This window comes from Macaca mulatta, chromosome 20 (genome assembly GCF_049350105.2).
Source record: "Macaca mulatta isolate MMU2019108-1 chromosome 20, T2T-MMU8v2.0, whole genome shotgun sequence".
In the NCBI taxonomy this organism is placed as follows: Eukaryota; Metazoa; Chordata; class Mammalia; order Primates; family Cercopithecidae; genus Macaca; species Macaca mulatta.
In genome coordinates this window covers 19,704,962-19,732,549 of record NC_133425.1, presented here as the reverse complement: position 1 = coordinate 19,732,549, position 27,588 = coordinate 19,704,962, and the positions used below count along the sequence as shown (strand labels likewise).

Genomic DNA, 27,588 nt, shown 5'->3' with positions numbered 1-27,588 from the left:
TATCCAGCTTAAGCGATCCTCCTACCTCAGCCTCCCAAGTAGCTGGGACTGCAGGTGTGCACCATAACAACCAGCTAGTTTTTAAAATTTTTTTAGAGATGGGGTCTCACTATATTGTCCAGGCTGGTCCCAGATTCTTGGACTCAACTCATCCTCCTGCCTCGGCCCCCCAGTGCTGGGATCACAGGTGTGAGCCACCGTGCCCAGCCCCTGGGATGTATCTGATGAGATTCTTTTTTATCACAAGGAAGAGAATCCCAGGTGACTTCTGTAGGTGGATATTGAATGCCAGGAGGAGATGAACATGTGGAGATGACACGGGAAGTTGCCTCATTAGCTGTTGGGACGGTGTTTCCGAGTCTGGACTCTACAGCAAGCCTCAGAGAGCTCCAGGTCCAGTGGCTGAAGTCGCACATGACCATCTGTGACCACCTTCTTTGCATTCACCTAGCCTTTTGCATCCCAAAAGACAGGTTCTGACTGGGACATTTTCATGATCATTCAGCCTGTACACGCCTCCTACAGACATCCCAGCCCAGGCAGGCCTTGATGGCCAGAAAGTTCAGTCTCACATGGCAGGAAGGCCTGATTAGGGCCTGGTTCAGCAGCCCGTCAAGGAAGCATTATCTTCATCATCCCCACATCATCAACACATCCCCTTGATAAAGTGTTGGCTTTATCAAGGCTAGTACAAAGGTGGCAGTAACAGTTCCAGGCAGCATATCAAGACCCTAGAACATTCCAGAGGAAGAAAAGCCTTTTTGTGTCTCAGGGAAACTTCCAGAAGCCTCCATTGCTGGGCAATGAGTCATCTGCCCATACCTGCACCCGCCCCTGTCATGGGAAGGGTGGTGATTCCCCTCAGTCAAAAAGAGTGGATGCTGGTCAGGTGGCCATGGTGTCCACAGCTGCCCACTGGGCAGAGGTGAGGCAGGCACTTCAGACGGTTTCCCTGGCTCTGAGTCCTGACCCGCAAGCGTTGGCCAGGTCAGTAGTTGTACAAGTGTGTGCTACAAGGACCTACTTGGGCCACTTCCCTCAGGACGTGAACTTGGCCTGCCTTTCTTTCCTGGATTCAACCTTGAGGTACATAATGGGAGAGGCCGTGGAAAGCCCAAGAGGCAGTGTTCTGGATTTGAGTGAGCGCCTTCTGGGCACCTCCTCCTTTGATGGAGAAACAAATCCCTCCTGACCTTGAGCAACACTATAGCAATGTGCTTGGTGTAAACAGGAACCAGCCGTTTTTTTTTTTTTTTTTTTTTGAGATGGAGTCTCGCACAGTTGCCCAGGCTGGGGTGTAGTGGCGTGATCTCGGCTCATTGTAACCCCTGCTTCCTGGGTTCAAGTGATTCTCGTTCCTCAGCCCCCTGAGTAGCTGGAATCAGCCATTTCTATTCATAGTTTTTATTTTGCCAAGAGGTCACCCTGATGTTGGCCTGCCTTAGCTCTTTTAAAAGGGTTGTACTCTGCCGGGTGCAGTGGCTCACGCCTGTAATCCCAGCACTTTGGGAGGCCGAGGTGGGCAGATCACGAGGTTAGGAGTTCGAGACCAGCCTGACCAACATGGTGAAACCCCGTCTCTACTGAAAATAACAAAAATTAGCCAGGTGGGTGTGGTGTCACAGGCTTGTAATCCTAGCTACTCAGGAGGCTGAGGCAGGAGAATCGCTTGAATCCGGGAGGTGGAGGTTGTAGTGAGCTGGGGTCACGCCACTGCATACTCTAGCCTGGGCAACAGAGTGAGACTCCGTCTCAAAAAAATAAAAAGGTATCTTTGGGTGATTGTGGAGAGAAGGTGATCCTATGTCCACTGTGTTGCTCCCATCCAAGCCCTGCTGACTGGTAGCTCTCACGAGGGTGTGATGGTCAGGCCTTGCCCCGGTGTAAATTCTGTCTGTAATGGTGTGTGACTTTTTTTTTTTTTTTTTTTTTTTTTTTTTTTTTTTTGGAGACAGAGTCTTGCTCTGTTGTTGCCCAGGCTGGAGCGCAGTGGCACAATCTCAGCTCACTGCAACCTCTGCCTCCTGGGTTCACACCATTCTCCTGCCTCAGCCTCCCGAGTAGCTGGGACTACAGGTGCCTGCCACCATGCCCGGCTAATTTTTTGTATTTTTAGTAGAGACGGGGTTTCACTGTGTTAGCCAGGATGGTCTCGATCACCTGACCTCGTGATCCGCCTGCCTCGGCCTCCCAAAGTGCTGGGATTACAGGCGTGAGCTGCCGTGCCCGGCTGAGGGTGTGACTTTCTAACTCAGCATCACCACTGGCTTAGGAGTTCCATTGGCACAGGGGGGCTTTATTGCTTTTCTATGTACATAAGAACTTCAGGTCTCACCAGTGGAGGTTGGGCAGCCAGGACACCACGATGCTGGGTGTCTTCAGAATGGACTTAACCTGCTTTCTGCCAGTGCAGACCACCATCGCTCAGATGAGCAGGACCCCACCTACTCTGTGGCAATCTTTTCTTTGGAGAATCACTCTAGCTCCCATCCTTTGTAAATTAATATTGGTTTGAGCACTACCCTCCAGCATGGCTGCAGTGAGCCATGATTGCATCACTGTGCTCCAGCCTGGGTGACAGCAAGACTGTCTCAAAAAAAAAAAAAAAAAAAAAAGTATTTGCCAAATAGACACAGTCCTCACAAAAGAAGTTGGCAGAATAACACCCCTTCCTACCACGTATCCTCAGAACCTGTGTATTTGTTAGGTTACAAAACAAAAGGGAATTAAGTTTGCTCATCAGCCGACCTTAAAACAGGAAGAGGATCCTGCATTTCTGGGTGGGCCCAAGGTAATCGCAAAGATCCCTAAATGTGGAAGAGGAAGGCAAGAAAGAGTCCGCGTCAAAGAGACTTTTAAGAAAGACTTGACTAGACACTGCTGCTTTTGAAGATGGGAAGGGAAGGGTCAGAAGCCAAGGAATGTACGTGCCGTCTAGAAGCTGGAAAGGAAGTAGATTCCCCTCCTAGAGCCTCCCGAAAGGAGCGTAGCCCTGCTGATGCCTTAATTTTAGCCCAGTGAGACCAGGTGGACTTCAGACCAATAGAACCGTCAGATGACAACATTATGTTTTAAGCCGCTAAAATTGGGGCAATTTGTTAAAGTAACAATAGAAGACCTAATATAAGTCTCATGTAGAAGTTTCCATCATTTTTCTTTTTCTTTTTTTTTTTTTTTTTTTGAGATGGAGTCTTGCTCTGTTGCACAGGCTGGAGTGTGTTTCACCATCTTGGCCAGGCTGGTCTCGAATTCCTGACCTCAGGTGATCCACCCACCTCGGCCTCCCAAAGTGCTGGGATTACAGGCGTGAGTCACCGTGCCCAGCCAATAAATTGATTTAAAAATAATTTTTAGCCCCTTTTACTGTCTTGAGGTTAACTAAGTGTTCAATTGTAGTCTTGTATTTCTCAGAGTAAAAATGAAATGTAATCTATGTCCGGTTCCAGTGTGGATCTTCTAGAAGCACAATAGTTTGCAGCACTTTAAATCCACAGCGTGGATGCATTTTCACAATGGCAGTGGGGCTGAGAGTATGAATCACCAATCGGTATGAATGCTTTTACTGATTCAAAATGAAATGTCGGTGCAAGCTCACCAGTCGTAATAGAAGAATCAGGTTCCGCCAAACTGTTGGAAGAAAAGCAGACAGAATCACATGCTGTTGAGAATTGTGGCTGCAAAACAAACCAGGCTAATAAATTTAGACACGTTCTCTCTCTTCTGGAGGAAGACAGTCAGAAGTAATTAAATGAACAGTCATGAACATAAATGCTCCTTCAGGACATTTATTCAGTTACTGTATACTGAAGCCACAGAGAATTTCAAATTTGACCTCGCTTTCTCCTTTGGTCCACCAACACAGATTCTAAGTCCAATCAAGAGCTGCTTTTGATAGGAAAAAGAGTTAATGGAGTGCTATTTCTGCCTTTTATAAATCCTCCATAGAGGTTCAGGTAACACTGAGTTCCAGACTTTGGGCGTGCTCTAACTTGAAGGTACAAAGTCTGGAATGGAATGGGTCTGAAACTTTAAAAGTGGACTGCTTTTCAAAGTCCTTTTTCTAAACTATGAAAGAAAAAAAAAAAACACCTCCCAGAAAAGAAAGATGTTACTTGCATTCTTGTTTCTCTCATGCTAAAGGCCCATCGGATTGGGCTGAGTAGACTGAAGGCCACTTGTGCAAAGACAACGCAGAGACGCTGCTTCTCAATGAAGATTGCATTTTAATGCTCTGACAACTCCCATTTCTTCATTGTCAGAATAACCTGGATAGAGGCCAAAGCTTAAACCAATTTGCACATATGTAAAAAGAAAAGGAAAATGCGAAACCTAAATTGCAATGAGAGTTCAGGGCAGCAGAGCAGATCCTCCTGGATTTGGCGCCAGAGTCCCTGAGCCTGCGGATGGGCCTGGGGGTTAGGTCCTTGTTTGCAGAGGGAGTCTGAGGGCCAGCTCCGTCAGATGAGTCATGTCTGGTTGTTTGCTTTGCTTCTTGATGTATTCTAGCGTTTTCACCTAGGAGAAAAAAGAAAGATCCATCTCCTTTCTGGTTCATTATCCTTGGAGCCCAAGGCTCTAATGAATCAGCCATTATGTGAGCTTAGATTTCTTAGCAGAGAATAGTGAGTTTTTTGAGGGATGAGGGGAGGGAAGAAATCAAAGTCTTTAACTTGTTGGATTGCAGCTTGCCCTAAAAATCAGATTTGGGTGTGACCAGAAATGACTGATGTTTTATGTGTATGGTTTTTATGCAGAGGGAACAGACTTTTAAAGCTGTGCTTCTGTTTTTTGTTCTGGAGACAAGGTCTTGCTCTGTCACCCAGGCTGGAGGGCAGTGGTGTGATCATAGCTCACTGCAGCCTCCAACTCCTGGGCTCAAGCCCTCCTCCCTCTTCAGCCTTCCGAGTAGCTGGGACTACACATGTGCACCACCATGCCCGGCTAATTTTTTTTTTTTTTTTGTAGAGACCAGGTCTCTCTCTGTTGCCCAGGCTGGTGTCAAACCCCTGGCCTCAAGCGATCCTCCTGTCTCAGCCTCCCAAAGTGCTGGGATTACAGGCATGAGCTGCCACACCTGGCCAGCTCTCCTTTTCACTGCTAGGAAGTGATCCAGCAGAAATGGACCAAGTGCCTTTCTAAAAGGGGAGATTGGGGTTGTCTGTCTGATGTCCAGGCCACAAGGCTGTGTTGAGGGTGGCTGTGCACTGGCCAGTGGGCTTATACCACGTGGCCCTCCGAGCGCCTCACCATGGTCCTGGTGTCTGCACAGCCGTGCCTCTGTGCCAGGTGCCACAGGTTGACGGAGAGCTGGTTGAGCTTGTTGTTGCGTAGGTCCCCATGGGCCAAGATGCTGTTAAAAAAGGAAAGGCCCAACGAGCTCTGGCGCTTCAGGGCCTGAAACAGAAAACGGAGGTTACTGCCTTGCACTGGGGCTCAGGCTGTGCCCTGCAGAGATGCTGTGGACAGTCTGACTCTGGGGTAGGTCATGCCTGAGTTCCAGTGCCAGCTCTGCCACGTATGTGCTGTAGGGCAAGCTGCTGAACCTCCCAGAGTGCCAGCTTCTTCATCTGTAAATGACAGTAAGGTCACCACTGCAGGGGGTGGGGATTCAGTAAGATGACGAAGCTCTGTGCCCACAGATGGTCATTACTCATGAAATGGAAGAAACACCATTCAGGGAGGTCGAGGAATGAAGGGTAACCAGCGGTGACAAGCCTTGCTTTAACACAAGTACAGCTGAAAACTGAAAGGCTTCACCTTGCCTCTTTCAGATGTGTCCTCAAACTACCCAAAGCTGTAGTCAGTATTCCTGCCCCTGGGCTGCCGGTAATAAAGACCAAAAGACATCTCCGGAACTGAGCTCCCCAATCCTTGGTGCCCATATCCAGCCTTTACATGCTGGCATCAGATCTTCCCTTTCTTGCTCAGTAATCTGATGTGAGAGGTATCTTGCCAAAAAAAAAAGTCTAACCACAGCGTCATGGTTGACCAAACCTGAACTCCAGCTTTGAATGATAAGACAAAAGGGAAAATAAATCTCCAAAATGCAACCCCAGGCCCAGGAGAGAGGATACAACTTCCCCAAGGTAAACGAAGGCCCCTCGAACAGCCACATCAACAGGTGGGTACCTGCTGTTCAGGAACCCATGGGGCCAGAGCAGATCCCACATCTGCACAACATCAGTGCTGCCAAGAGTCTCGTGTCTGCTCCCTGACAGTGAATGCGTGTAAGAGCCCTGAAGAGTGTGCCAGGGATTCTGCTCTGTGCTTCATACAACTCGCCTGATTTAACCTTCATGACAACTCCGTGGCAGGTACATTCCTAACCACCCATGATAGACAGAATTCTAGAGGCGTCTCCCAACATTCCTTCCCCTGTTATTCAAGCACGAATCCCGGTGCTGCTGTGGAGAGACTGCAGATGGAATTAAGGTAGGGAGCGTATCTTAGATGACCTGAGTGGTCCCACTCGAATCACTGGAGCCCTTAAAAGCAGAAGCATTTCTCCAACCAGAATCAGCGACAAGCAGTGGAAGAGAAAAACAGGAAAGAGGAGGAAGAAGGGAAGTCAGAGATTCAAGGCATAAGGAGAAGCTGGCCCACCAGTGCTGGCCACGAGCTGAGAAACACAGGCAGCTTCTAGAAGCTAAGAAGGACGCCCGGCCAACAGACACAGGACCTCAGCCCATGATCACATGGAACTGCAGTCTGCAAATACCCTGAAGGAACAAGGAAGTGGATTCTTTCCAGTGCCTCCTGATAAGAGCCCAGCCAGCAAGACCTTGACTCTGGCCTTGTGAAACCCAGAACAGAGACACCGGTGCCAGCCAGCACTGACTTCTCACCTACCAGTGAGATCACAAATGGGTACTGCTGTAAGATGCCAAGTTTGTGGCAATTGGTTATGGCGGCAACAGGAAATGAATACGCTCCCATTCTGCAGATGAGGCACCTGAGGCTCTGAAAGGTTAGGAACTTGCCCAAGGACCACAGTTGGGTCCTCACAATGCAGAGGGGAGTCCGAGCTCCAGATGTCTGACTCCAGAGCCTGTGCCCGTACTTGCAGCCCTCTCCAGGCCACACACTCAGGGTCGCATCTTACCAGGAATCGGAGTCGGAAGGGCATGAGAGACTTGCCCAGTGCTGCGAGCCAACTTCGGCTATGCAGTTTTCTGCAGGGAGTAAGAATGGCTTGACTGGGCTTACACCAAAACACCTTTCTTCCTGCTTTTCTCAACTACTCTTGGTGGCTAAAACCACCTTATCAACCATCCATCCATCCAACGTTCCACAGGTATTTCACATGGCGCCTGCTAGATGCTATGCCAACTGAGTTACCCCTTACTGTCCTTTCCCAAGTGAGAATTTAAAGTCTTTTAGTGAAAAGAAAAAAAAAATTAGCTGAGCATGGTAGCACACACCTGTGGTCCCAGCTACTCAGGAGGCTGAGGCTGGAGGATCACTTGAGGGCAAGAGTTGGAGGCTGCAGTGAGCTATGATCCCACCACTGCACACAACCCTGGGCATCAGAGCAAGACCCTGTCTTAAAGAAAAAGTCAAGGAATAGCTTCCAATGCAGTTGGGCAAGGTGGGGAGTGGCAATTAAGAATCTTCAGCACCCCCCACCCCCACCCGGCAAAATTGAGCCTGCCTTGGCAACAGCCTAGAGCAGCGACAGTCACAGAAGCAGCAGAGCCGACGGCGAAGAACCCAGTCATCAGGGAGCAGGTTGTGCTGTGGGCGCCCAGGCCCGCGGGCACCAAGAGAAAAGCGCTTTGGCATGGGGCATGCGGGCTGGCAGCTACTGGGCACGGACTCACAAACTGGCTAGCGACCGCCTGCTCTGGCGTCATTTGTTCTAACAGACAATGCAGTTATGCCCCAAGTGGGAACCTGAGCCCGTTCTGCTCTCCTTTTAACCTGGTCCTCGTCCGACACCTGGGAGAACGGGAGCCCCGCTTTCTGCTTGGATCTAGAAGAACAAGCTAAAATAAAACTCTTTCAAAGCCAACTAAGTCTCCTTGGAGAGAGGCCCTTTGACTACCTTTCACTGAAGTGGGAGAAATTGTTTTAAAAGTCAGACAAGCAGCACAATACCTAATTGGCTATTTCTCCATTCCATATCTTCTCAATTAGCAAAAAGCTCAATTCGCATGTGTTTTAAATGCCAAAGCCCATTAAAAGTGAAATCATTAGAGACGTGTCTGAGGGATGAGACACATGCTGATATTCAAACACCGAGAAAAATACACACACGTAGCTCGGGAACCAAATCAGGGCCTGATCCCCTCCCCTCGCCACAGAGGTTTTAAATAGAAAAGAGCTGCTTTTCCTATGAGAATTGTCATTTCCAGGAAGCTCTCTGGGTTTGGCACAGTTCCCAGCTCCACCACACCCAAACAACTTCATGAAATACAGCTTGTGATTAAAATGAGGCTGGCACCTTCACGTGGCCTTAAGAGGATGATTTTGGAAGCAGGGTTGCTACCAGAGCTAAGAGAGATGATTCTCAGGACGGCACAGGCTTCAAGGTTTTCCAACAGCAGGAAGCCCCCCACCCCACTCGGTGGGGAGAAATCCCACCAGGCCTTTCCTGGTCTGTGATGGGCCTGGGTACCAAGCCTCATGCTCTTGGGGGTACCAGACTTCAGAGGACTCCAATATGGCTGCTTGAGCTAAACTTCAAATTGCACCATTAAAACGAAGGATAGCCGGGCGCGGCGGCTCATGCCTGTAATCCTAGCACTTTGGCAGGCTGAGGCAGGCGGATCATGAGGTCAGGAGATCGAGACCATCCTGATTAACAGTGAAACCCCGTCTCTACTAAAAATACAAAAAATTAGCCAGGCGTGGTGGCACGCGCCTGTAGACCCAGCTACTCAGCAGGCTGAGGCAGGAGAATCACTTGAATCCAGGAGGTAGAGGTTGTACTCAGCTGAGATTGTACCACAACACTCCAGTCTGGGCAACACAGTGAGACTCTGTCTCAAAAAGAAACAAAACAAAACAAAAAAAACGAAGGATAACATGTTCAGTTTGAGCTTGGTCCACCCATGTGACCATGTTTTTGTTGACTGATTTATTTTAGAGACGGGGTCTTGCTCTGCTGCCAGGGTTGGAGTGTAGTGGTGCAATCACAGCTGACTGCAACCTCGCACTCCTGGGCTCAAGCGATCCTCCCACCTCAGCCTCCTGAGTAGTCCCAGCTACTCAGGGTGCACTCCACCATACCTGGGTAACTTTTACATTTTTTTAGAGATGGGGTTTTACTATGTCCCCCAGGCTGGTCTCAAACTCCTGGAATCAAGCAATCCTTCTTCCCCAGCCTCCCAAAGTGTTGGGATTACAGGCATGAGCCACTATGCCTGATGTTTTTGCAATAAATATGCGTACGCGGACAGACATTTTCAGTGAACGTCGCTGGTATTCACGCCATGTGAAATGTTCTTCAGAAACATTCCATCTCTGCTATTCTTTCAGAGTTTTGTTTCAGAATCACTATCACCATCAACCCCTCTCTCCACCAGAGAAACAGACATCAATGTTAAATATAAATAGCTCCAAATTATATGGTTCTGGGCTTCATTTTTATTGCAAGCTTGGGACTTCTGGGCTGTGATCATTTATGCTGTCAGTAACCACCTCTGATTAAACCCGGCCTGTTGCCTCAGCATGAAGAAATGTAATTTTGAACCACATGTCAAGTTTTCTGTGGGTGTGACTTGTCAAACACATGTCACTGTTCTAAGGAGTCCCTGAACTAGAAGGTGGAGCCAGAGCCAATGGTTTCAAGAAATCAGGGGAAGGCTGGGCATGGTGGCTCACTCCTGGAATCCCCAGCACTTTGGGAGCCCGAGGCCATCGTGGGTCGATCACTTGAGCTCTGTATTTATTTTATTTTATTTTTTTTTGAGACGGAGTCTCGCTCTGTCACCCAGGCTGGAGTGCAGTGGTGCGATCTCAGCTCACTCAAACCTCCCCATCCTGGGTTCAAGCAATTCTCCTGCCTCAGCCTCCCGAGTATCTGAGATTACAGGCATGCGCCACCACACCCGGCTAATTTTTGTATTTTTAGTAGAGATGAGGTTTCACCATGATGGCCACGCTGGTCTCAAACTTCTGACCTCAAGTGATCCGCCCGCCTCAGCCTCCCAAAAGTGCTGGGATTACAGGCGTGAGCCACCATGCCCGGCCAAGCTCAGTATTTTGAGAGTAGCCTGGGCAACACAGACCCCGGCTCTACAAGCAACAAACAAAAAATTAGCTGAGTGTGGTGGTGCACGCCTGTAGTCCCAGCTACTTGGGAGGCTGACATGGGAGGATCACTTGCGTCCAGGAGGTTGAAGCTGCAGTGAGCTGAGATAGTGCCACTGCACTCCAGCCTGGATGACAGAGTGAGACCCTGTCTCAGGGAAAAAAAAAAAAAAATCAGGGGAAAAAGCTAAACAAACTTTCCATGGGGGGATCGAATTTGTACAAGCTGAAGGTGATGGGCTTCCATTATTCCTGTAGGCTGAAAGGACTCTCTCCTGAAAACCATCTACACAGAAAAGGGAAGAGGTATGAACCCTTGCTGAGTGTTTGTATATGTTTGTAAAAGGCCTTTTAAATGTGTATTTAGGGTTTTATTTTCCCATCCTGATTCATGAGCCTCACATATGCAACATTAAAAAAATTATTGATACATAAGATTTGTGTTTATGAGATACATGTGATGCTTTGTTACATGCCTAGAATATACAATGATGATGCCAGGGTGTTTGGTGTGTCTATCACCTAAGCATTTATCATTTCTTTTTTTTTTTTTTTTGAGATGGAGTCTCCCTCCCAGGCAGGAGTGCAGTGGTACGATCTCAGCTCACTGCAAGCTCCGCCTCCCAGGTTCAAGCAATTGTCTGCCTCAGCCTCCTAAGTAGCTGTGATTACAGGTGTCCGCCACCACACCCGGCTAATTTTTGTATTTTTAGTGGAGACGGGGTTTCACCATCTTGACCAGGATGGTCTTGAACTGCTGACCTTATGATCCACCCACCTCGGCCTCCCAAAGTGCTGGGATTATAGGCGTGAGCCACCGCGCGCGGCTGCATTTATCATTTCTATGTGTATGGAACATTTCAAGTCTTCTCTTATAGCTATTTTGAAATGTATAATACATTGTTGTTAACTATAGTTACTCTGCTCTGCTGTTGAACATTAGAACTTAATTCCCTTTTATTCCCCCTTTTTTCTTTTCTTTTTTTGGAGACAGGAACTTGCTCTGTTGCCTAGGCTGGAGTGCAGTGGCATGATCACAGCTCACTGCAGCCTCGAACTCCTGCCTCAGCCTCTCCAGTAGCTGGGACTACAGGCACACACCACCACGCCCGGCTAATTTTAAATTTTTTTTTTGAGATGGAGTCTCACTCTGTCACCCAGGCTGGAGTGCAATGGCATGATCTGGGCTCATGGCAACCTCCACCTCCTGGGTTTAAGTGATTCTCCTGCCTCAGCCTCCCAAGTAGCTGTGACTACAGGTGCACACCACCACGCACAGCTAATTTTTTCTCTATTTTTTGTAGAGGTGGGATTTTGTCATGTTGGCCAGACTGGTCTCGAACTCCTGGCCTCAAGTGATCCGCCCACCTCAGCCTCCCAAAGTGCTGGGATTACAGGTGTGAGCCACCGTACCTGGCCTAATTTTTAAGTTTTTTTTTTTACATAGAGAGGATTTTACTATGTTACCTAAGCTGGTCTCAAATTCCTAGGCTCAACTAATCCTCCCACCTGGGCCTCCCAAAATGTTGGGATTACAGGTCTAAGGCATTGTGCCTGGCCTATTCCTTCTAACTATTCTATCTATCTTTGTACCCATTAACCAACCTCTCTTCATTGCCCTCCCCCCGCACCCACACACACATCCACATACACTTTCCAGCCTCTGGTATCAATCATTCTAGGAGAGTTGCCTCATCTGATACTCACTGGTTTGATAAACCAGTTTTCCTGAAAAATAAACTGGGGTTCCAATGCCACTCTTTCCACAAACAACCAAGAGCCCTCCAGGCACTAACTTGCTCAGAGTTCTGGTACTACAGCTCGGGGTCCCCAAGATCAGTAGAACACAAGTCACATACCCTCCCTCCCTAGAGAAGGTGCTGTGAGGTGCGATGGGCCCCCAGGGCAGCAGCATTTCTGCAACTGTTGGGCATGTAGGTCTCTGCCCTCTTTTTTTTTTCCCTTGAGACGTAGTCTTGCTCTGGCGCCCAGACTGGAGTGCAGTAGCGCAATCTAGGCTCACTGCAAGCTCCGCCTCCCGGGTTCACGCCATTCTTCTGCCTCAGCCTCCCGAGTAGCTGGGACTACAGGCGCCTGCCACCATGCCCGGCTAATTTTTTGTATTTTTAGTAGAGATGGGGTTTCACCGTGTTAGCCAGGATGGTCTCGATCTCCTGACCTCGTGATCCGCCGGCCTCAGCCTCCCAAAGTGCTGGGATTACAGGCGTGAGCCATCGCGCCCCGCTGGTCTCTGCCCTTTCAACTACTAACCCTAAGGCCAGCCCTTCGGGCAGTGCCCCTGAACTTGGAGGCCAGAAAAAATCCTACTCACTCAAACACATGCTTGAACACCCTGACAGAATGGGTATATATTGGCCGGGCATGGTGGCTCACACCTATAATCCCAGCACTTTGGGAGGCCAAGGCAGGCGGATCACTTGAGCTCAGGAATTCAAGACCAGCCTGGCCAATGTGGTAAAACTCCGTCTCTACTAAAAACACAAAAATTAGCCAGGCATGGTGGGATGCGCCTGTAATCCCAGCTACTTAGGAGACTGAGGCAGGAGAATGACTTGAACCTGGGAGGCGGAGGTTGCAGTGACCTGAGATCACACCACTGCACTCTAGCCTGGGCGACGCAGCGAGACTCTGTCTCAAAACGAAAGAAAACAAAACAAAAAAAGAATGAGGATATACTGCATGTGAGTATCTACAGCTAGCTATATAATGTTGTGGTATTTTTGGTGGGGTGCAGAAGGAAAATGAGGATGGGTGGTGGTTTATACAGTCTTGGAAATGACAAAGAACTACTTCAATCCAGTTTGATCTTATTTTGTCCTGAAAGGGTCTGGATGCTTTGAAAGGATGTAAAGTAAGAGGTAAGGGAGCAAAACCCAGGAAGAACAAGCGGGTGTCCAGGAAGACCCAGTGGGTTGGGAATGAAGGAGCTGGAGGAGGGAAGTGGTCAAGCACCTTAGAAGGAGGGGAGCATGGGAAGGGCACTGAGAACACGGGGTCCAAAAATCCTCTTAGGTTTGGGGAAGGGAACTGAGGAGGAGGAGAGTGACAGAACAGAGGCCCCCTCCCGCCAGGAGGATATCAGGAATGAGTTATCAGGCAACATCTTTTGCTAGGTGGGAATAAAATAATCGAGATGCTCAGAGCTTTGAGCAAACAGCTCATAGTGGATAAAGGGCAGATCCAGGAGAAGTGCTTGGAGGCAGAAAGTGAGGGAAGGACGCAGACAGAGGCCAGGCACTGGCTGTGACTCCCAAGATGCAGCCAACCTCCCCCTATGCCTCCATCTTGACTACACTACAGCAGTCAGTCTTACCCACAGTGACAGAGACACACCTATGTCTACACAAGTAACTGACTTGGCCACGTCTGAGACAGGGTCTCTGGGACTCATGTGTCACTCACACATTTGGGCCAAAGCTGTGAAAAGGGAAGCCATGGTCAGCATAACTTGGGAAGAGAACCAGGTAGTTAATTGGGTTGTACTAGACGGAAATTACATTGAAATCAGTCAATCAACTATCTATATGGAGAATATGAAAAACTTCTGAAAATACGAAAGACACAACATCTGATAAAAAGAATTTAGCTTGTGGATAAGAGCAGGGCTTCTAGAAAATTGCCTTGACCATACTCCATAGCTACCGCCGTAGGATTCGGTTTCCTCATCTGTACAGCATAAAGGGACTGCTGTGAGAATTAAGTGAAATAATGCATGCGCAAAATTCTTTATACTGCACTTAATGTATAATGAAGGCTGGAAAAACAGAGCCTACTATTAATGACCACAGACCACTTCTTAAAAGTGAAGTGGGTCGGGCACCGTGGCTCACGCCTGTAATCCCAGCACTTTGGGAGTTCAAGACCAGCCTGGCCAACGTGGTGAAACCCCATCTCAACTGAAATTACAAAAATTAGCCAAGTGTGGTGGCGGGCACCTTGATCCCAGCTACTCGGGAGGCTGAGGCAGGAGAATCACTTGAACCCGGGAGGCGGAGGTTGCAGTGAGCTGAGATCGCGCCATTGCACTCCAGCCTGGGCAACAAGAGCAAAACTCTGTCTCAAAAAAATAAAAAGAAAAAGAAAAGTGAAGTGGAAAGTCCTTGGTTGAGGAGGGCGATGTGGCAGTGCAGAGTTCAGGTTTGGGAATCCTGGTTGGAATCTCTGCTGTTTTATCACAGCCAGAGGAAATACCAAGGGCTCTGAATAAGCCTCTCTGAGCCTCAGTTTCCCTTCCCATTCAGTGGAAATAAACACAGCACCTACATCTCACAGGGCTGTTGTGAGCACTGAAAGAGCCCAGGTATAGCAATCCCATGTTATCACTGATTCACCATGAACTGATGGAGCTTCTGCTGGAGGCCGGGCTCTGCATGAGACGTGGGGTGGTACAGAGAGTTACCGGGGTCCCAGAGTCCCTGTCTTGTCATTCAGACACAGTCAGGTCTTCAAGACTCACCAGGTCCCTCCTGAGGGAGGCTGGAGGGAGCTCCCCCTAGGAGCTGGGGGACAGACAGAGAAACACACAACAGGTCAGACGGTGACTGAACAGGGGCCACAGGGACAATCGGGCAGAGGCATGCAGGTGGTGGTGGCTCCTTGAAACAGGGTCCGAGAGGGCCTCTCTGAGGAGGTCCTTTGAGCTGGGATTTGAAGGACGAGAAGGAACAGTCAGGGGAAGGCCTGGGGTAGGCGCGGTCCAGGCAGAGAAAACAGCAGGAGCGAAGGCCCCAAAGCACTGGAGAAGTGGTTTGCACATAAACATTACTCACATGACACATTTTCCTTTCTAGAATGAACCAACATTAAACCACCCTGGAAACTTGTGCTTTCAGAGCAAGAGGCGGGTGGAGGACAGCAGAGGGCACCCACCTCGTCCTTGGCCAGGGTTTTCAGATGCTCTAGGATCTGAGCCATCACTGTCTCACAAAGCTTGTTGTTTTCCGCCAGGAACTTGGAGTCTCCCCCATAGAGGCTGTCGTTGGAGTCCACTGTTGAACAAACAAGAACGGTGAGACAGACCCAAGCCCCACGGCCATGCTGGCCAGGGAGAGGCAGCCGCGTGTCATGTCACACCGTGTCAGCAGATGGCAGGAAGTCGTGGCGGGGCAAATGGAAGTGGTGGAAATTTCCCACTGGGCTTGGGGCCTTGGGAATCACAAACGAAACACCCAGCCTGCAGGACAGTCTAAGCCAGTGGTGTGGAAGTCACCCCTCCAGCCTGTGTGTGCGTGGGGGGAAGCTGTGGGGTGGGGAGACATTAATAATGACAATGATCATCACAGCAGCTGCCAGGCACTGGGCTACGGCTTTAACTGCCTTATTGCAGAGCCCCCCACAACCAGTATGTGAAGAACTGGCTTTTTTTTTTTTTTGAGATGGAGTCTCTCTCACCCAGGCTGGAGTGCAGTGGCACGATCTCGGCTCACTGCAATCTCCGCCTCAAGGCTCAAGCAGTCCTCCTGCCTCAGCCTCTCGAGTAGCTGGAATTATAGACACCTGCCAGCATGCCTGGCTATTTTTTTAATTTATTTTTTTATTTTTAGTAGAGATGGTTTCATCATGCTGGTCAAGCTGGTCTCGAACTCCTGACCTCAAGTGATCCGCCTGCCTCGGCCTTCCAAAGTACTGAGATTACAGGTGTGAGCGACCAGCCCAGCCGAGAGATGATATTAATATCTCCCTTTTAGGGAGATGAGGCTTAGAGATGGTCCTAGCTAGCTAGGATCCTAAACCATGAAGTCTGATTCCAAAGCCCACACTCAGCTACCGCATCCAGCTGCCTGCCCTGTCACCCTCTCCTCAAAACTGGCTTTGGAAGGACTGCAGAGATTTTCTATTTTCAACTACTCTAGAAGTGTAAATCCCTTTGATAATGTCTCTTGCCAAAAGCTCCTCCACTGTTTGCTTGGTCTTGTCCTGTGACAACCACTGCCTAGAGTAAGACAGGCCTAGCCAAGGACAGCCGGAGTTTGAGCTCCTCCTCCTTTCCTCCTCCTCCCCTCCTTCCTCCCCGCTTCTTCCTCTCAACTGACCTTCACACAGAGCATAATCTGGGCGACGAAACAGACACCACACTCTGTGCTGCTTTACACTTTGTTTTTTTAACTTAATGATAACTCTTGGGGTTGGGATCAATGGCTCACACCTGTAATCCCAGCACTCTGGGAGGCTGAGGCAGGAGGATCACTTGAGTCCAGGAGTTTCAGACCAGCCTGAGGAACATAGCAAAACCCCATCTCTACAAAAAAAATATTAGCTGTGTTTGGTAGCTTACACCTGTAGTCCCAGATACTTGGGAGGCTGAGGTGGGAGGATTCTTGAGCCCAGGAGTAGGTGGCTGCAATGAGCTATGATCACACAACTGCACTCTAATATGAGCAACAGAGCAAGATACTGTCTCAAAATAAATAAACAAAATAAAATAAATCTTCATGCTATTTCCATATCAGTGTACAATAGTCCCCCCTTATCCTTGGGGGATACGTTCCAAGACCCTCAGTGGGTGCCTGAAACCACACAGTATTGAATCCTATTTACATTATGCTTTTTCCTATATAGTAATGGGTAGGTAGTGTCGCATCAGTGTGGACAAGCTGGACAAAGGGATGACTGATATCCCAAGTGGGACGAAGTGAAATTTTATCACCCTATTCAGTACAGTGTGCAAATTAAAACTTACGAATTATTTCTGAGATTTTCCACTTAATATTTTTGGATCAGGTTGACTGTGGAGTAACTGAAACCACAGAAAATGAAACGGGCTGGGCACTGTGGCTCACACCTATAATCTGAGCATTTCGAGAGGCTGAGGCGGGTGGATCACTTGAGGTCAGGAGTTTGAGACCAGCCTGGCCAACATGACGAAACCTAGTCTCTACTAAAACTACAAAAAATTACCTGGGCGTGGTGGTGCAAGCCTGTAGTCCCAGATTCTTGGGAGGCTAAGGCAGGAGAATCGCTTTAACCCATGAGGCAGAAGTTGCAGTGAGCCAAGATCGAGCCACTGTACTCCAGCTTGGGTGACACAGCAAGACGTCTTGGGGGAAAAAAAAAAAGACCAAGCTCATGCCTGTGATCCCAGCACTTTGGGAGGCTGAGGCGGATGGATCACCAGGTAAAGAGATCGAGACCATCCTGGCCAACATGGTGAAACCCCATCTCTACTAAGAATACAAAAATTAGCTGGGCGTGCTGGCAGGCGCCTGTAGTCCCCGCTACTGGCACGCTACTGCACTCCAGCCTGGCGACAGAGTGGGACTCCATCTCAAAAAAAAAAAAGAGACACCAGGTAAGGGGGCCCTACGTGTACAGCTCTGTTGCTTTGTTGTCATGGCTGCGTAGTATCCCACTGTATGATGGAACAGAATGTACTGAGTTGGTCCCTACTGCGAACACTTCAGTGGTTTCCTTCCTTCCTTTTTTTAGCTAGGGCCAGCCTGCTGCAAACCCTAGAGTTCACAACGAAACCACCAGCTCTGCCTACAGAGCCAGTTCTTTTCCTCCACGCCCACATGAGCTCACACACCTTTTCCACTGGATCCTCTTACAGCTGCTTTCATTCCAGTTACCAGACAGGGACTTGTATGTGGCCGAGCATAACTGGGTGTGAACAAGCAGCACTCTGTCCGGGGAGCCCAGTTCAGCATCTGAACCCCCAGGCTAAAGGGAGAGCTCTGGAGCCAACACAGCACTCAGTGGTCAGGAAGGGGGACGGGGCAGCAGCGGTGCTCACTGCTTCTCGCCTGGCACGGGCCTGCAATCTGAGTCACCGTCCCGAGTGTGTGGATATCTCATAAACCAAGAGCCATGCCTATGCCTTGGGGTGTGGCTGTGTACACGCGGCCACATGTGCACAGAGCCAATCCAGTTTTGTGGTTTAGGGATGTCTTTAATAAAGCACATCCAGTTTAGCTTATCTGTTGGAATGTGATTTGTTGTGCTTTTCTTGCCCTATTGAAAGAACATTCATCACTGTCTTGAAACAAGTGGGAAGGATACTGCCTCAGACACACACAATCAAAAGAGACAATATTTATGAGAAACACAGTAGGGCCTGTGTACAAGTGAGGGACAAACAGCACGAGATGGCCAGGCACAGTGGCTCACGCCTATAATCCCAGCACTTTGGGAGGCCAAGGCAGGTAGATCACTTGAGCTCAGGAGTTCGAGACGAGCCTAGGCAACATGGCAAAACCCCATCTCTACTAAAAATACAAAAATTAGCCGGATGTGGTGGTGTGTGCCTATAGTCCCAGGTACTCGGGAGGCTGAGGTGGGAGGATCACTTGAGCCCTGGAGGCAGATGCAGCAAGCAGAGATCACGGCACTGCACTGCAGGCAGGGCTACATTTTGTATTTTTATAGAGATGGGGTTTCTCCACGTTGCCCAGGCTGGTCTCAAACTCCCAACCTCAAGTGATCCTCCTGCCTTGGCCTCCCAAAGTGCTGGAATGACAGGCATGAGCCACTGTGCCCGGCCATGAACACTTATTTCTTGAATCACCAATTGATAACATTTTGCTACTTTTGTGCAAGCTCTCTTTCTTGTTGTCTCTACAAGGATGGACAGACACGTTTTTTTTTTTGGCTGAACCATTTGAAAGCAGGTTGCAGGCATATCGCCTAAGATCAAGGAGAAAACCTGGTTTCCTTTGTTCCCCCGCTTCTCTGGTCACAGGAATCTCTTATCCAATCTTTTAACTGCTCGTTTATGGGGACTCTGCTGGGATACTTCCCCGAGGTTTCCTTTGCGATTGCTTGTCTGACACCAGGTTGGGAGTTAATGGCCCTGGGCCGCAGGAGTCAATCTCAGAATTTCCAAGCTGGCTCTGGCTGCTGTGTCATGACTGTTACCTCCCCAGTGGGGGACGACAGTTATTCTTTAAGAAGCAAGAAGAATTCAATTCAGCCATTCAACAGCACCTGATTGTGCAGGGCAGCAAACTGCAGCTGGCAAAGGACTTTCTCATGTCTGCTGCGAGGACCAGTATAGTTCCTGCATAAATTTATAGTTCCTGCATAAATTCCCAGTCTTCCTCCAGGCTGGAGTTCACTTGCACTCTGAACAGCCCAGCAATGGAGAAGAGGGAAGGTCCAACCACCCCGAGGGGCCAGAGGTGTGTTTGGAGCAGGCCACTCACACACACATACAACACCTACTGCATCAGGCCTGCTCCACGCCAGCTTCTAGGCTAGGAGCGGGAACCTAGTGGGGGACAAGGCTGAGCTGGTGCTACCCTCACAGACACAGAGCTCATAGTCTATAAGGAACTACAGACACCCAAACAGGCAATTGCAGTAGTGTGCAGAACCATCTGAGACAGAGTCTCGCTGTGTCGCCCAGGCTGGAGTTCAGTGGCACAATCTTGGCTCACTACAACCTCCGCTTCCCAGGCTCAAGGAACGGGGGCAGTACAGGGGATCATGGGATCCTAAAATCTATGCTTGGGATAGGGTTCTGGAATCAGTGCGATCTAGACTGAGTCCTAAAGGTTGAATTCACTAGCAAAAGTGGGAAAAAGGGTGAGGAGGGAGAAATGAATTCTCTATGCTAACACCTGGTGGTCATAGAGGGAGAGAGAAAAAGGCGAATCTGAGAATTAAAAGGAATTTGGTCAGGTCAGAGTGTATTGTTGGCCTTCAAGTCCAGACACAGCTCTCACGAGGGGGAGAAAAGATGTCCCCTGCAAATGGCCACTAAAAATAGCCCACAATCTCTGCATCTGTCCCACCCTGAGTTGCAAACCCGAATGCTTTGAGGGCCTGGCAGGTGACGTGGAAGAGTGAGGAGGGCCGCCTTGGCTTCACAGAAGCATCCTGGGTTGTACTCTTCCAACGAAGACACACTCTGTCTGCACACTAAATCCATAAACACTGAGGATCCAGGACTGTTCTTCACTCCTACATCAAACATGCACACTCTCTGGTAACCTCGTGTGAACGTACTGGAGGGATTGCTCCAGGCAGCGTCAGAGCCTTCTCTTTTTCTTAATCTGGGAAGAAAGTGGCCAAGGCATCCTCCAAAAATGCAGAAATTATTCAACCCCTCTTTTCCAAGTTCTAAACTGTGTCAACATCATCTCAAAGCCTCCCTACAATGAGGAAGCACACAGGGAAAAAGGAGCCCCCACAGCCTGCAGGGCCTCCGTGCCTCCCTGGGTGTCCTGTCAAGACGCTGGGCAGGTCACAGTTGTGCATTCAAAGTAAACACAGCTGGACTGAGAAGAAGAAAAAGAAAATCCATCCTTCTGTTTTCATCTTCAAAAGCTAGAAAACTACACTCTTGCCTATCAAATATAGCCTCACTCCCTCTGCTGCCAATCTGGCTCTGGTAGTCTTTACTGGCGGGTTTATTCACAGAAAGGATGGACTGAATCTGTTTGAGGGAGAGGAAGGAGAGGAGGGAGCAGAGAGGGCAGGGCAAGCTCCTCCGACAGCCTCACTTCCAGGTCTCCATCTGGTCCTCAAAGCTTTCTCTCGTTGAAGTTCAGAGCCTTCAATGTGCACTTCACAAAAGAGGAAACAAAGATGCCAAGAAATACAGGGAAGGGTGTTCAACCTCGCCAGCCATGAGAAAAATGCAGACTCCACTCCTAGAACAGCTGACATGAAAAAGACTGACCACAGCAACTGAACAAATGGAAGCCTCATTCGTGCCTGGTGGGAATGTCAGTTGGTTTAACCCTTTGGGAAACCGTGAGGCAGTATCCACCAACGCAGAAGATAAGCAGATCCTATGAGCCAGCCATGCCACCCCCACGCAGACAGCCAGTGGGAATGTACACCAAGAAATACATGCAAGAATGTTCACAGCCACACTACTCATAACAGCCCCAAACTGCACATGCAAATTTCCATCCAGAAGGAATGAATCAATTTTGGTACATCCACACAAAGGAATACTATACAGCAATGCAAAAGGTGAACTACAGTTTTGCATACCAACACAGATGAATCTTGGACATCATGCTGAATTAAAGCAGCCAAATACCAAAGAACGCTTGCAAAATATTCCATTTACTTATTCAGAAAGTGGCAAACTAATTAATAAATGCTAGAAGTCAGGAGAAAGTGGTGTGTCTTCAGAGAGTAGGGTGGTGATGCTGACTGAAGGAGGTGTTCTATTTCTTGATCTGGGCTGTGGCTACCTGGGAGTGTTCGCTTTGTGACAGTTCGCTGAGCTCTATAGTTTATTGCATATATGTTACATAATACGCTTTAATTAAAACACTGCTTTTTTTTTTTTTTGAGACGGAGTCTTACTGTGTCACCCAGGTTGGAGTTCAGTTGCACAGTATTGGCTCACTGCAGCCTCCCGAGCTCAAGTGAGTCTCCTGCATCAGCCATCCAAGTAGCTGGGATTATAGGCGCTTGCCAACAGCCTGGCTAATTTTTTTGTATTAATTTTAGTAGACATGGGGTTTCGCCATGTTGGTCAGGCTAGCCTCGAACTCCTGACCTCAGGTGATCCGCCTGTGTCTGCCTCCCAAAGTGCTGGGATTATAGGCACGAGCCACTGTGCCCAGCCAACACTGTTATTTTGTAATCAACAAAGCAGTCTAATGCATGTCCCACGACTCTGGGTGTGAGTTTCACTTCCATCACTAACTACCAGAAGCCCTGGAGTAAATCACATTGTCTTTCTGGATCTCCTCTTGCTTATACATGAAATGGGAACATGAATGCCTGTCCTCATAGTAAAGCTGTAAGGATTCGGGGAAAAAGGCCTGTGGAGCCTGACGTAGTCCTTGGCACGCAGTAAGTGCTCAGATCAGGGTAGCCATCATCGTTCTTGCTATGAACCAGCCTCCCTAAGTTACATTTATCCTCCGTCCCCAGACCCAGCTAGAGAAAGCCTGAGAGGTATGACAGAAAGCTGGCCATCCCTTAAGCACTACTAATGTGTTCACTGCAACTTGCAAGTGTAGAGACGGTTTTGTAAACCATAAAGTATACAATTACTGGCCAAAGCACTTTTGACATTAAGACCAATTTTTGGAATCCAAAAATTAGAACTGAGGGTCTGCCAGGCAGGAGGATACTTGGGCTCAGTGGGAAAAGGCCTGGAATTGGGATGTCCTGTGGTTAAGTCCAGGACATGAGGAGGCTGCTCCCAACTTCTAGTAGCAAGTTCAAAATGTCTGGTAGCAGGCGGGGGAGCAAGGCCACCTCCTCCTCCAGAACACCCAGATAAGGGCCGCTGAGCCTTGGCATCATCTGAGGAGCAGGTGGCAAACACCCACACCAGGGGCCTGCCTGAGACTGGTAAGGAACAGGCCTGGCATGAAGCTCATGCATGTGTATATTTAGCCATTGTTCCAGTTTATTGTGTAGCACACTGATCCAAAAGAGGGTTCCTCCGAAAAGAGAGCACTTAACACTCTGTCGGTGGAAATGCAAATTAGTTCAGCCAGTGTGGAAAGCAGTTTTGGAGATTTCTCAAAGAATTGGAAATAGAACTACCACTCGACCCAGCAATCCCATTACTGGGTATATATCCAAAGGAAAATAAATCATTCTACTGAAAAGACGCATGCACATGTATGTTCATTGCAGTACTATTCGCAACAGCAAAGACATAGAATCAACATAGATGCTCATCAGCAGTGGATTGGATAAAGGAAATGTGGTACATACACACAATGGAATACTATGCAGCCCTAAAAAAGAATGAAATCATGGCCTTTGTGGCAACATGGGTGCAACTGGAGGCCATTATTCTGCACTAAGTGAACTAGTGCAGAAACAGAAAAACTACTGCCATGTTCTCACTTGTAAGTGGGCCCTAAGCACTGGGTCCCATGGGCATAAAGATGGAAAGAACAGACACTGGGGACTATTAGAGGGAGGAGGAAGGGGAAGGGACAAGGGCTGAAAAACTACCCATTGCGTACTATCTCATTTGCACCCCAAACCTCAGTGTTGCACAATATACCCGTCACAAACCTGCACGTATACCTCCTAAATCTAAAATACAAGTTGAAATTATTATTATTTTTTAAAGAGTGTCTCTCCAAACTGGTCTGATATTCAACATGATATCAGGTGCTTGTTAAAGATGCAAATTAAGAAGGAAAGGCCAGGTGTGGTGGCTCACGGTTATAATCCCAACATTTTGGGAGGCTGAGATGGGTAGATCGCTTGAGCCCAGCGTGAGTAACATGGTGAAACCCTGTCTTCACAAAAAATTTTTAAAAATTATCTGAGTGCAGTGGCACATGCCTGTAATCCCAGCTACTTGGGAAGCTGAGGTGGGAGGACTGCTTCAGCCTGGACTATCAAGGCTGCAGTGGGCTGAGATCACATCACTGCACTCCAGCCTGGGTGACAGACTGATACCTTGTCTCGGTCAATCAATCAATCAATCAAGGGCAGGATGGGGCTGAAGAATCTGTACTCCTTTTTTTTTCTTTTTTGAGATGGTGTTTTCACTCTTGTTGCCCAGGCTGGAGTGCAGTGGTGCAATCCTGGCTTACTGTAACCTCTGCCTCCCAGGTTCAAGTGATTCTCCTGCCTCAGTTTCCTGAGTAGCTGGAATTACAGGGGTGCACCATGATGCCTGGCTAATTTTTGTATTTTCGGTAGAAACGGGTTGTGGCTCTTTTGGCCAGGCTGGTCTCGAACTCTTGACCTCAGGTGATCCGCCCGCCTTGGCCTCCCAAAGTGCTGGCATTACAGGTGTGGGCTATTGCGCCTGGCCCAAGAATCTGTACTCTTGAGTTGCCCCAGGTAAGTCTTAGATCAGGTAAATACAGTGAGACCCTGGACTATAGGTCCATGGGAGCTAAAGTATAAGGGAGAAAACATAAAGAGAAAATGAAAGCATTCTGTCTGCCTTTCATGAAATCCGTGCGGAGCACGGTTTGGTGAGGGCGGCTCTGCTACCTTTGTCTATGTGGTAAAGGTACGTCTCCTGGCTCATGGCGGAGAGGAGATGCAGGACGCAGGTGTAGATGCGGATTTTCTCATCGCTGTTGTCCTCCCAAGTGTAGTCCTGGATCACGTTGAGAAGCTCTCGAACAAGAAATAGGACCCCATGTTCAGGATGATCCTAGTAGAGAACCAAAAAAAGGATCAACAATCCCAAAGATGAAGCAGGGAGGGAAAAAGAAAATCACACAGAAACCCAGATCCTCCCTCAGTAGCTGTGGAGAAATTGATGTTGTCAGTTACTGAACAAAGGCAAGACCCACTCACAAGCCTGGTTAAACAATATGGAGGAAAACGACAAAATGTGATTCCCACGAATCAAAACGCTCCTGTCTGGGCAAAAGAGCTTTGAGAGTCCCTTTCTGGATCCCAAGAAGGAGAAGGCAAAGTTACCTGTCAGCTTAATGGCCCATTTCCAAAATTACACTCTTGTTTTCCCGTGGGTGGTGGCAGTAAAAAAAAAAAAAAAAAAAAAAAAAGGAAGCCCTGTTCTAACCACAAAAGCAAGATTGCAGGTATCGTAGCAGACGGAACGGCAGAAGCCACCTAGGCTGGGTGAGCCCCCGGATGATCCCTGTCACCACTCAAGGCGGTGACTTTAAATAGAGCTTCACTCTTTGGGGTGCTCAGCAGCAGTAACCGCCAAATAGAGGACGCTCTCTTGGGAAAGGCAAAACCTGAGAGACAATCACAGTTTATAGCAAACGGTGTTTCTCAGATGCTAAACTGAATCTATAAAAAGTTTTGGGGTGTAAAAAAATAAGCAGCTTCAATTCCATTCCAAAAAGGTGCATGTGAGTCTGGGAAAGCCCCGCTGAAAGCTCTCCAGACTTCTCACTCCGTGCAGAAGCTCTGCACAGCCAGCCACCTCCACGGCCTCGCTGGCCTGCCCCATGCAGGTCCCCTTCCCTTACCCCAGCCACGTTAAGGTAGGGAGAACAGCACGACTGGAACCCGCAGCAGCAGGGAGGACAGCATGACTGGAACCTGCAGCGGCAGGGAGAACAGCACGATTGGAACCCGCAGCAGCAGGGAGGACAGCATGACTGGAACCTGCAGCGGCAGGAGGCCATCTAGTCCAAGATGTGGTCTTGGGTGCAGGAACAAAGCCATTGCCAAAACATGGCCCAACGAGCATGGGGGAGAAATACCCCAGCCTCGCCTTCCTCCTGCCCTGTGTCATGCTGCTGCCTCCTACTGGCTGAACAAATTGGGAGCCAGAGGAAGGATAGGTGAGGCAGTCCCCACAAGCCAGTCTCCCCCACACAGAGTAGGACAAAGGGCACAGAGTGGCACCAGGGGCCGGCACACACGTCCAGGTTCTGGCCTCCAGCCAGGCACGTTCTCTCTGCCTAGAGTCTGTGCCCCAGGGCTTGGCCAGACTGGCTCCCTAGTAGGCTGCAGTTCTCATCTTACACATTAGCTCCTTAATGAGGCCTTCCCTGACGTTCCATCTGCAGCTGTCTTACTCTCTCTTCATCAAAAATCATCCTTTTTTTAGGGGGTGGGGGTGGTTCTGAGCCAGGGTCTCACTCTGTCACCCCGGCTGCAGTACAGTGGCATGATCACAGCTCACTGCAGCCTTCACTTTCTGAGCTCAAGCCATCTTCCTCCCACCTCAGCCTCCTGAGGAGCTGGGACTACAGGTACATACCACCACGCCTGGCAAATTTCTGTGTGAACTTCTGTATTTTTTGTAGAGATGAGGTCTTGCCATGTTGCCCAGGCTGATCTCAAGCTCCTGGGCTCAAGCAATCCACCTGCCTCAGCCTCCTGAAGTGCTGGGATTAAAGGTGTGAGTCACCGCGCCCAGCCTCTGTCTTGATTTTTACAGAGCACTTCTCACTATCTGAAATGACCTTATGTATTCCTTCAGTGACCTGCCCAACAATATCTCGTGGTTTTCCTGGTTCTCTCTGTTTCATGCTAGCCTATAACCTCCAGGAGGGCAGGCACGTCATCTATTGCATTTGCAAATACACCGCCAGGTCTGCTGGTTGCACACCGTATTCTGTTAATGGCGCCTCCAGGAACTCAGTGCGGATGGTGTCCCTGATGACATTCAGTCCAGCCCTGTCTCCGGCTCCTGGGACAGTGCTGGACACTGACATGCATTGGGTGAATACTGTTGAATGGACTGCAGTTTTTGGGTACCTTCTATGTGTCAGGCACTGCAGTGGCTACGAAAACAAAAACAGTTAACATTTATAGCACCTACCATAGCTTTTCTATGTTCCGGGGTGATACTATGATGAAGCCCCATTTCACAGATGGGAAATGAGCCACTGAGAGGCTAAGTGGCCCGAAGTCACACAGTTGGTACATGGGGCACCCAAGGTTCAAGCCCCAGCAGTTTGGCTCCAGAGTGGACATTTCTAACTACTGGTACCATATTCGCACTGCCTCTCTGCAGATAAACCAAGCATCTCTGAATTTATAGAACTTGTGAACTGAGGGGAGGCATAGATGTAGTCAGCTACTTAGAATACAAGTATGGAGTATGAGAACAGCATTGCCATTATATCCAACGTGAATGTGTGTACATATTGCAGTCATACTTTCAAGTGGGTGAGGACAATTGTGGAGGGGTGTGGGATGTTTTGTACAAGCTGTAAATATCTGTGAGAATTGCTCTTAGCCTGGGCTAGATAGCGGTGGCTCATGCCTGTAATCCTAGCACTTCAGGAGGCTGAAATGGGTGGATCACTTGAGGTCAGGAGTTTGAGACCAGCCTGGCCAATATGGCGAAACCCCGTCTCTACTAAAAATACAAAAATTAGCCAGGTGTGGTGGTGCGCACCAGTAATCCCAGCTACTCAGGAGGCTGAGGCAGGAGAATTGCTTGAACCCAGGAATGGGGGATGAGTGAGCAGAGATCGCACTACTGCACTCCAGCCTGGGTGACAGAGCAAGACTCTGTCTCCAAAAAAAAAAAAAAAAAAAAAAAAAAGATTGTTCTTAACCTGGGCAACAACATAACAAATATTGTTTCTACAAAAAAAAAAAAAAAAAATTTGCCACGTGTGGTGGTGTGCGCCTGTGGTCTTAGCTACAGAGAGCTGTGATGGCACCATTGCACTCCAGCCTGGGTGATGGAGTGAGAGAGTCTTACAAAAAGAAAAAAAGAATTGCTCTTGTGATACTGGCAAGAATGAGAATACAAGATGCTCAAAAGTCTGACATCCACAAACTACACATATCAAAATTGCCCATGCCATGATCTGCCTTCTACTCAGAGCTGGTTTCAGCTGGGAACTTCCCCCTGCCTTCTTTTGCTAACAGCTGTTTTTAACTAGGCTATTCGGTTCTGCTATGTGGCTGTCCAAAAATATATTTTATTTAAGGATCTGCCTTGGGAATAGACAACAATCTGAATGTTCTAGC

At 48.7% G+C, this 27,588-nt stretch overlaps 1 protein-coding gene and 3 long non-coding RNA genes across 17 annotated transcripts in view; 2 read left to right on the top strand and 2 right to left on the bottom strand.

The window, feature by feature from the left end:
- The first annotated feature begins 1,241 nt into the window (after positions 1–1,241).
- LOC144338082 (uncharacterized) lies at positions 1,242–10,689 on the top strand. Its single transcript, XR_013411891.1, has 3 exons — positions 1,242–1,607; positions 8,897–9,919; positions 10,400–10,689. It is a non-coding gene; the product is annotated as an uncharacterized LOC144338082 (long non-coding RNA).
- Positions 4,204–27,588, bottom strand: part of VPS35L (VPS35 endosomal protein sorting factor like) — a 147,557-nt gene continuing 124,172 nt past the window's right edge. For 10 of the 13 annotated variants that reach the window (XM_077986358.1, XM_077986361.1, XM_077986364.1 and 7 more), the window contains 4 exons: positions 24,160–24,325; positions 15,145–15,263; positions 5,248–5,394; positions 4,204–4,515 (listed from right to left, as the gene is read on the bottom strand). In XM_077986358.1, coding sequence (XP_077842484.1) covers positions 4,417–4,515; positions 5,248–5,394; positions 15,145–15,263; positions 24,160–24,325 — 531 coding nt within the window. In that variant the 3' untranslated portion in view covers positions 4,204–4,416. The remainder of the gene's footprint in view (positions 4,516–5,247; positions 5,395–15,144; positions 15,264–24,159; positions 24,326–27,588) is intronic. The other 3 variants (XM_077986362.1, XM_015125736.3, XM_077986366.1) reach the window with 1 other exon arrangement.
- Positions 11,685–15,035, bottom strand: LOC144338086 (uncharacterized). Of its 2 annotated transcripts, none has more exons than XR_013411896.1 (2): positions 13,524–15,035; positions 11,685–12,650 (listed from the first exon to the last, which is right to left on the bottom strand). It is a non-coding gene; the product is annotated as an uncharacterized LOC144338086 (long non-coding RNA). The 2 variants fall into 2 exon arrangements; XR_013411897.1 differs by having other exon boundaries at positions 11,685–12,643.
- On the top strand, positions 23,675–25,746 carry LOC144338094 (uncharacterized). The gene is made up of 2 exons (XR_013411905.1): positions 23,675–25,133; positions 25,204–25,746. It is a non-coding gene; the product is annotated as an uncharacterized LOC144338094 (long non-coding RNA).